Raw genomic sequence first — 9,204 nt, 5'->3', positions numbered from 1 at the left:
TCTACTTTTTGGGGAACACAAGTGCTCACCCAGTGACCAGGAATCATTTCTGCCAGAACAGGGAAGGCAGAAATGGTGAATGGCTTCCTTGTCTTTTCAGGTAAAGGAGTGCACACCCAGCAATCCCTTGGAGGCAACACTTGGGTCACGTTTGAGACTGAAAGGAGATGTAAATTTTGCTCCCAAGTCAAGACCCAATTAACTATTGTCAGGAGAGCCAAAGCAGACTTAAGCATTTGGTTTCTTCTCAGACAACCTCTCAATTACCCAAGGGGCTCTGGCCTTTGGAATTCTGCAATAATGCATCCCTGATTTGACTTGCTGTACCACTTCTACAATCAAGTGAGCTCCTCTGTCTGATGACATTCCCAAATGTACCTCGAATCCAGGGATTCTTGGATTCAACAGTATTCCACTCACTTCCCCAGCCCAGTTGGTGTGACAAGGAACAGCCTCTGGCCACCCAGAGAAGGTATCCCCCAAGACCAGGAGATCTTTACACCCCCATTTTCTGGGCAATTCAGTCACATCCATCTGCCAACATTCACCTGCAGCATTTCTACATTTTCCATCACCTGTTCCCACTCCAGTGGCAGGGTTTGGATTATTTCTCTTCCACACACCACACTGCTGACTCACTGCTTGTACAGCTGGGGTCAGTTTTGGACCAAGAACCCACTTGGACAAATGTTACAGTGCAGAAACAAATACAAACACAAAACAAGGATCAGTGGAGAAAACAAAGCCAGAGACCAAATGGGGGAACACCAAATAACCCACCCAAAGAGCTGGAAGATCCACATGTCTTAGAGGGACAGGATTCCCCAAAAGAATGCCTTATTATCCAATGGGATCTTCCCCCATCCCAGACCAGTCCAGGGATCTGTGGTCTTCTCCAGGAAAGTCCTGGGGCCGGCGTGAAGATCCAGAGATCCCTCGGATCCACGGGAGATCAGGCAGAGGGTCCCATCTGGGGCCAGAAATGGTGCCCCAAAGCAGCAGAAAGCAAGTCCTTAACCCCAGCTGGGAGGTGTTAAGAAGCAGGCATTCTTTAGGGCAGCGTGCTGGACGCCTGCAGGAGAGTTCTTCTAATCCAGCCTGCTCAGGGACACAGGCAGGGCTTGGGATTACACACACTGATTCCAGAGGCATTGGATATTCCCCCTTACTGAACACATGTCCATTACTGTGCTTTACACAGTCACACCCCTATTGCAAGTCCCTACTTGGTCATTTGGGGTCTTCTCTGGGGGTCTCTGGTGGGTTTTTTGGCATCTGGTGCCCCCCAAAGCTCAGGTGTCTGCTTCTTGACCTCGGTTCTCAGCATCACTGCTTTTCCCCACAGAGACCGTCATGTTTGGTTTGATCTTCTCTGGGTCCCCAGAGCTCAGCTCACATCCTGTTTGCTTGAGTTCCAGCCCTGATCCAATTCTCCAGGACTTCTCTAAGATTCTGTTGTTCCTTATTTGGCCAGAGCAGAATCTTGGGAGCAATGTTCTACTTCTCCCAAACCAAGGCTCCCCCTGCACCAGCCACTGCCAAACAAGGCCAGACATCGACTGCCATGGCCTCCACCACTCTCCAGATACAGAAAGATCAGATTTTGCTCACAATCAGACATCTTTTGTTAAGGAACAGATACAAACAGGATTCACTGATGAGCCCAGACTAACAGATCTTCCTAAGAAGCACACCTGTTTGGTTCAGGAGCAGATACACAGGTGGAGTCCCATCCCACCACATTTGTACCAACAAATAGACCCAGTTTTAGCTCAGGAGCAGATACATGGAGACACAGCCCATTAGGTTGGAAGGTTCATCTAGAGCTCAGCTTTGGCTCAGGGGCTGTTGTTCAGCCTCAGCACTTCAGTGACAGCCACACAGGGCTTTACATTACACACACAGTTTCCAGATTCCTTACAGAGTCTTGCTTACTTAATACAGACACTTGTGGGCAACACTTGGATCACCTTTGGCACTAAAAAGACATGTAAATTTTCCTCCCACGTCAACAGTGTTTGAACTGTTGTCAGAAGAGCAAAACAAGAGTGAAGCATTTTGTTTCTGCAGTCAAGTGGGAACCTCTGTCTGATGACATTCCCAAAGGCATCCCAAATACAGGGAGGATTGCACTGAACAGGATTGCAGTCTCTTTCCCAACCTGCTTAGTGCAACAAGGAACAGCCTCTGGCCACCCAGAGAAGGTATCCCCCAAGACCAGGAGATCTTTACACCCCCCTTGTCTGGGCAATTCAGTCACATCCATCTGCCAACATTCACCTGCAGCATTTCTGCATTTTCCATCACCTGTTCCCACTCCAGTGGCAGGGTTTGGATTATTTCTCTTCCACACACCACACTGCTGACTCACTGCTTGTACAACTGGGGTCAGTTTTGGACCAAGAACCCACTTGTGCAAATGTTTCAATAATTTGCTTCACTCCAAGGAATCCCCTCATGTTCCCCATCCACCAGGTCACAGGAGATTGGCTCAGGGACTATTATTTGCCCACTTGGGGGAACTGCCCAGCCTCCTGGAGCAAAGTTTGCTCTAAGGTTTCAAGGAGTTGACAATCCTTAGCACTAGACTCATTTTCTTCTACTGGGAGAAGGATCTCTGTCAGGATCTCTGACCTGGTGGTGGGGAGTTCTGTGCATCCAGAGAATTGTTTTCCATGCCGGACAAAGCTGCCCCCACTGGGAAACAATTCCCAACCAGGACTTTCCAAGGGGCTGTCTCCTAAGTCAGCTCTGCCCCAATACACTTCTCCTCTAGTCTGGAAGCAATCCCGCTCTGGGCTTCCTTTGCTGGGGCTGGGGCAGTTGACAGGTTGCTTCTTTCCTTCCTGGCCCAGCCTCCCTTGTCCTTGGAGAATTCCAAAGCCCACGGAGGCTCCTGGGCTCTGGACTACTTGCACTTTGTGTTTGGGATACCCCATATCCACTCAGCCCAAGGAAATTCCACAGGGCCACAGTCTGACCCCAACGTTGCTGCTCAGCATCAGTGGCATCAAAAGATCATCCCCACACTGCAATAAGGCTCCAAGAGGGTGGGTTTGGACTTCTCCATTCCTCCAGTCCCTTTGCCAATTGAGTTCCAAATATTGGGGCCTATTTTTAAACCCCTGCAAGAGGACCACCAAAGTCAGATGGGTTTTCCTCCCCGGCTTTGCATTTTCCCATTGGAAAGCAAAAAGCTCTTGACTTTCCCAACTCAAAGGGAGACACAAAAAGGCAGTTTTCAAACCTAATGCTGTGAAACATATTAAACCCTCATTTAGGGGAGTTAGCAAAGTGTAAGGATTCACTATGACTGCTTGTATATCTTCTACTCTGTTCTTTACAGCTCTAAGGTCTTGGACTAACTGGCATAGCCTTCCATTTGCCTGCTTGACTGGCAAAACTGGAGCATTCCATTTAGATTCACATTCTTTTCACAAGCAAAATTTCATCAATTGTTCTACAAAGGGTGAGAATCCCTTACAACTTTCTATTTGCAAAGGACATTGCTTTGGCCTCACCAACCCCACTCCAGGTTTCTCTGGAATTCTCACGGGTTCTGCTCTCTTGGATCATGGAGGCACCTCTCCAGCCCATCCTGTTGGAACCACTGCATCCCCAAGTGATGGTGGCAGATGGATTACTTCTGCTTTGAGAGACTCTCATGCAAAACTAGAAACTTCCACAGAATTAGGCTCTGCAATAATAACCTATATTGGACCATTTTTCAATTGGATTGTGGCATTTCATTTTGCCAAGAGATCTCTCCCAAGCAGAGGCTTTGGGGAATTGGGGAAATACAAAAACTGGGGAGCCAACCACTGTTTTCCCAATTTCAAAGCCACAGCATTAAAAATGGCCCAGTTTCCCAATTCCCTGGCACACCAGACAATTGTTCTAGAATTGTCCCTTGAGTTTCATTTCCCTGGATTTAACACAGAGGAACAAGTTCCCACAGCCACAAACAATTGTGCTTAGCTTGGCTGGAACCAGATGTTCTGATGGGGAAGAATCCTCTGGTGCCCCCTCAGTCGTCTTCAGTGATGCCACGAGAGGGTTCGGAGGGTTCTGAAGTTTCAGTTGCGGACAATCCCATTTCCAGTGTCCATCTTTCTTACAGGATGCACAGGGACTGATCCCAAGTCTCCTGGGGGGATGTTTGAAGCAGGCTGCCCACGCTCTCATCCTCTTCCTCTCCCTGGGGCACCATTTCCTCAGGGATTTCTTCCAGAACTGCAACTCCAACCTCCAACAATGTCCCCAAATTAGACTGATCTTGTCCCTCAGCTGGATTTTCCTTTCCGGGCTCACACCAAGGGCTCTGAGGGCGCTGCATTCACACCACAATCTTTCTGCCCTTTCACAGGTTCTGCAAAGGGAAAAACACAGCACCAGACATAACCTCCTTCCACTTCTGTTCCCCTTCTCAAACAGCATCAACTGCAACAATGGATTCTAATTCAGTGTTCCAGAACAGCCACCCATTGATTCCAACACCCCATTAAATTCTCCCTGGGAGAATTTACAAGTACAGAACAATAGTGATTGATAAAACAAAGCCAAAGACCAAATTCCAGAATTCCAAAGAACCCACCCAAAGGGCTGGAAGATCCACAGGTCTCAGATGAGCAGGATTCCCAAAATACCAAAGAACCCCCAGTGCACTGAAAGATCCATACGTTTGACATGGGCAGGATTCCCCAAAAGAATGCCTTGTTATCCACTGGGATCTTACCTGTGTCCCAGACTGGGCTGGGGATCTGTGCTCTTCTGCAGCAAAGTCCTGGTGCTGGCGTGAAGATCCAGAGATCCCTCGGATCCGCGGGAGATCAGGCAGAGGTGTCCTGTCTGGGGGCCAAAAATGATACCCAAAAGCTGCTGAGATACAGCTCGAGCAAGCTGAAAACTAAACTGTCATTTGGGGTCATCCCAGATCGATTGGATTTCAGCAATTACTCAACACAGGTGCCACCTCCTCCAGCCAAGCCCAGGAGATCAACCTCCTCAGCAGCTGCAAGAGCGGGATGTTCATGTGCCTGCTGCCATCTCCCCAAAGCCATTATCCCACTGCTGCTGACAAGATGGGCAAGAGGAGCATCTACCTCCCAAGATCTGCTGCCGCAAGAAGAGCGTGTCCCAAAGGATGTCCTCAGCCTTCTCAGAGGGGACGTCAGATCCTCTCCAGGGATGGTCCCAGCCCTTCCCAACCCGGACTGGGCACCAGCTCCAACTCTTCCCTGGAAAACAAACAACAAATTCATGAACAGAGATTACAAACCAAAAGTGGAAACAAGAAAAAAAGGTAAAATGTTAACCTTCTGTCAGGGTTCTGAGGAAGGCCCAAGCCCTGCAGGCCAAAGGAAAACCCCCCCTCCTCCAGCTGAGGAAAACCCAGGCCTTCTCCCTGCCCTGCTGCACTGGCCCAAAGAAAGGCTCCTAAGCCAAGGCAGCCCAAGCCTTTCCTGGCCTGCAGCCCAAAGCAGCTGGTGTTCTGCAGCCCCGCCTTTGCTCCCCCCACGGGGGTTTGTTTTTGGCAGGCTGGCTGCCCCTGCCCCAGCCCCGCCCAGCAAAGGGGCAGTGGCAGAGGCTGGGGGCAGAGCCGGGCTCCCATTTCACACCCAGCCCAGAGCACCCGCCCGCCCTCCTGCCAAGAAGCAGCTTGGCAGCCGGCTGAAGAATTCCTCAGGTTCCCCATCAGCAAAGGGGGAACCTTCGGTGCCCAGCCAGGCTGAGCAATGCCCGTGTCCGGGAGCACCCCCTGGGTGTGGACTCATCTGCAAACGGCGTGTGGAGCACGGCTTGGAGGAAGGGGCCAGAATCAAAGGCCATCCTCTTCAGCTCGCCGGCGTCCAGGTCAGCTGAGAGCTTGTCATCCCTGACATCGTCCTCGATGTCTCCAGCAGCAGGCCCACCCGGCACAGCTTCTGCAGAGGCCCCTTCTCCTTCCCTGGGGGCCAGACCAGGCTGTCAGCGTTCTGCCGAGGGCCCAGCTGTCTGTGAAGCGGGACGAGCAAAACCAGGTTGGATGGTGGCCACCAGCACTTGGGAGACCGGGTCTGCAGCCCAGCTCCAGCACAAACAGGGGCGTGTTCCCGTGGGATGACCCCCCCCCAGTGCTACAGGCTGACAAAAAAGTCTGGTTTCCTTTGCTTCTTATTGCCAAGAGATGTGTGGAGGTGTTACCTGCCAGGCCCCTGGATCAAAGGGAGCACGTGGATCTCTCCCGTCTTCTAGGGCAGGGGAATGTCCTGCACCCAAGGATGGCACAACAGGTCTTCCAGTGCTGGCCTGTCCGAGGGGCGGATGGACAAACACCACCTGATAAGATGCTGGCAGCCTGGGGGGAAAATGGCCAGTCAGTTGGAGAAGGATCCTGTCCCCTCTGTCCCACTGTCCACGTGCCCAGGCTGTGCTGGCTGTGCTCAGAGCTGTGCCCAAACTTCTCCATCGATTCTCCCTTTTGGAGGAGAGCAGGATGGCAGGACACAGGCCACCTCCTCCAGCCACCCATGGGACACAAACAGCTTCAAGAGCGGCGTCCTCGTGAGCCCGCTGCCCTCTCCCAACACCGTTATTCCCCCCGTGCCACAAAGATTGGTATCCACCTGGAGAGACCCGTGCTGGGAACGGGAGCTGGGCCCAGATGGTGTTGGGGCCTTTGCGGAAAGGGTGCTTCCCGCAGACCATCTGGTAGAGCAGGATGCCCAGGGACCAGATGGTCGCCTCCTCGCCGTGGTAGCGCTTGAGGTAGATCCACTCTGGCGGGCTGTATGACAGTGTTCCTACGGAATACAGACGCAGTTCATCAGGTGGATGCTGCCTGCTCCCAGAGCCTCACCCCAGCAGCCCTGGCAATGTGGGGCCTGCCCCAGTGGCACACGCTGTGACCCACTGCCTTCTCGCCGGCCCCTGACTCTTGGTTACAAACTCTGGGTTGGAGAAGAAGCCGCTGGTGTCCAAGAGGGCAGCGGAAGCCCTGGCAAGGCCCAACCATTTCATGCAAGGGAAAAACCCACCCAGTGGTGGGGAAAAGCCGTGCCTTCTCCCTGCCCCACTGCACTGCCCCCAACAATTCATCATAAGCCAAGGCAAACAAGGCGAGCAGAGCAGCCCAAGCCCTTCCTCGCCTGCACACCAAGCCAGCTGGTGCACAGTTCTGACCCCCTTCTCTGCTACCCTCACGGGGGTTTTGGTCAGGCTGGCTCCCCCCTGCCCCAGACCCAGCCCGGGACAGGGTGGGTGGCACAGGCTGTCGCCAAGGCCGGGGCCTGTCTCACAGTAACCCCCAGCCCCATCCAAAAGCAACTTGGCTGAAGAACTAATCCTGTTCCCCCTCAGCCAAAGGGGCAATCTCCACTGCCACACCCGGGCATGGCCATGCGATGCCCGGCACCAGGAGCATCCCCCGGCTGTGGGCTCACCTGCAAACTGGGTGTAGACCGTGTCCTTAAGGAAGGTGCCACATCCAAAGTCCAGGAGCTTGGCCTCGCCGCTGGCCAGGTGGAGGAGGATGTTCTGGGGCTTGATGTCCCGGTGCAGGACGCCGCAGCTGGTGCAGTGCCGCACGGCCTGCAGCACCTGGCGGAACAGCCCCCACGCCATCTCCTCCGGCAGGAACCCCCACGCCCTCAGTAAGCGAGAGAGGTCCTGAGACGGCTCCGGATGCTCCATCACCAACAGGAACCCGCTGGGGAGCTCGAACCACTCCAGGAGCTGGATGACACCAGGGAAGCCATTGGACACCTTGTCCAGCAGCACGATCTCCAGGGGGGCCCGGGTGCCGTCAGGCTGCGGGGGGACCACGGGGTCGTCAGTGGGGCTGATGCCGTGCCTGCCTGCCTGCTCCCCCTCGGCCAGCCCTGGATGCTCCCCGTCCCCCACCGAGCCCACGGCCACTCTCCGTCCAGGTGTCCCGGCGGCTTCCACCCTGCCGGGCCTCGGCTCGTCCCCGCCCGTCCCGCCCCGCTTTCTGCCGCTGGCCCCGCTCGCTCACCAGCTCGCCCCAGCGCCGGATGCCATCCCGGGACACGGCTTTGATGGCCACCTGCAAGCCGAGGGGAAGGGCGGGTTGAGCTCGCCGCCCGTCCCGCCCTCCTCCTCCTCCTCCTCCTCCTCCTCCTCCTCCTTCTCCTCCTTCTCCTCCTTCTCCTCCTCCTGCTGCACTCACCGGGGCTCCGTCCGCCAGGCAGGTCCCCGCGTAGACGCGGCCGAAGCCGCCGCTGCCCAGCAGCGAATGCAGCCGGTAGCGCTCGTGCAGCGGCTCCTTGGCCTTCGGTGCGGGCGAGACGTGGCCGTCAGCGTTGGGGCCGGGGCCCGGCACGGCCCCCGAGCGCCCCTCAAGCGGCCCGGGCCGGGCTTCCCCAGCCGCAGCGGGCAGCGGCGGCTCGCTGCCGGCGGCCGGGCTGGCGAGCGGCGGAGCTCTGGCCGGGGAAGCCGCCGAGGAGGCGGCAGCGGCCGCGGCGCCCGCGGCCCCCGCCGGCCCCGGCAGGCGCCGGGCTCGAGCCAGGCGGAGCCAAGGGGCGGCGAGGCCGAGCCCGTCCCACAGCCAGCCCCACAGGAGCGCCCAGCAGCGCCACAACCGGCGCGCCGGGAGCCGGGCGAGGGCGAGACCGCGCCGGGCCGCCCAGGGCCGGGGACGGGGCGGCCCCGCCCGGCACAGGGGAACGGCCGGGGCCATGGCCCGGGCCGGCAAGGGGAGGGGGGACCGGGAACGGGACAGGGACAGCGGGAGTGGGACACCGGCACAGGGACACTGGGACAGCGGGACACCGGGAGAGGGAGAGGAGGACGAAGAGCTCGAGCAAGGAGAGCCCGAACAAGAGTCAGAGCGAGAGCGCGTCGCTACAGTCGCTGCTGCTGCCGCTGCTGCTGCCGAAGCGCAGGGGCCGTTGGTCCGTTGGTCCGTTTGTCCGTTCCCCGTTGGCCCCCGCGAGCCCCGGGGGCAGCCCCGGCCGCTCCGCTCCCAACCAGCCCCGGCCGCAGTCACGGAGCTCCCCTTCCTCCCGCCCCACGCCTTTTGGAGCTGCTTCACTTTAGTTCAACTTCTTGGCTGCCAAGTTTGCAACTTCCCGCCGCTGCTCGGACCCCATCCCGCCCGCTCGGCCCGCGCTGCTGTCGCTTCCTCCCAGGCCAGCCGGGCTCGGCACTTGCCCCTCAACTTTGGCAAGGGCTTTGCTCAGTGAGGAGCCCCGGCACGTCCGGCCA

General features: G+C 56.5%; 1 protein-coding gene and 1 long non-coding RNA gene across 2 annotated transcripts; both read right to left on the bottom strand.

Moving 5' to 3' along the window:
* Window positions 1-1,601: 1,601 nt before the first annotated feature.
* On the bottom strand, window positions 1,602-5,081 carry LOC135406455 (uncharacterized). The gene is made up of 2 exons (XR_010426261.1): window positions 4,736-5,081; window positions 1,602-4,369 (listed from the first exon to the last, which is right to left on the bottom strand). It is a non-coding gene; the product is annotated as an uncharacterized LOC135406455 (long non-coding RNA).
* A 1,341-nt stretch (window positions 5,082-6,422) lies between these two features.
* On the bottom strand, window positions 6,423-8,733 carry LOC135404905 (uncharacterized). The gene is made up of 4 exons (XM_064639633.1): window positions 7,994-8,733; window positions 7,017-7,788; window positions 6,606-6,782; window positions 6,423-6,457 (listed from the first exon to the last, which is right to left on the bottom strand). The coding sequence occupies exons 1-4, from the start codon at window positions 8,675-8,677 to the stop codon at window positions 6,423-6,425; spliced, it is 1,668 nt and encodes a 555-aa protein (XP_064495703.1). The 5' UTR covers window positions 8,678-8,733.
* Between the last annotated feature and the right edge of the window lie 471 nt (window positions 8,734-9,204).

The sequence above is a fragment of the Pseudopipra pipra genome, chromosome W (genome assembly GCF_036250125.1).
Source record: "Pseudopipra pipra isolate bDixPip1 chromosome W, bDixPip1.hap1, whole genome shotgun sequence".
NCBI classification, from domain to species: domain Eukaryota; kingdom Metazoa; phylum Chordata; class Aves; order Passeriformes; family Pipridae; genus Pseudopipra; species Pseudopipra pipra.
The sequence above is the reverse complement of the archived record's forward strand: the minus strand, read 5'-3'. Positions and strand labels throughout refer to the sequence as shown.

Bases quoted from the DNA above. Each gene is read 5' to 3' on its own strand.
- LOC135404905 (XM_064639633.1), bottom strand. From the start codon at position 8,677: ATGGCCCCGGCCGTTCCCCTGTGCCGGGCGGGGCCGCCCCGTCCCCGG. The intron at 7,789-7,993 runs GTGAGCGAGCGG...GTCCCCCCGCAG, and splicing joins TCCGGCGCTGGGGCGAGCTG to CCTGACGGCACCCGGGCCCC. The intron at 6,458-6,605 runs GTGGATACCAAT...CTCCTCCAAAAG, and splicing joins CCCAGCACGGGTCTCTCCAG to GGAGAATCGATGGAGAAGTT.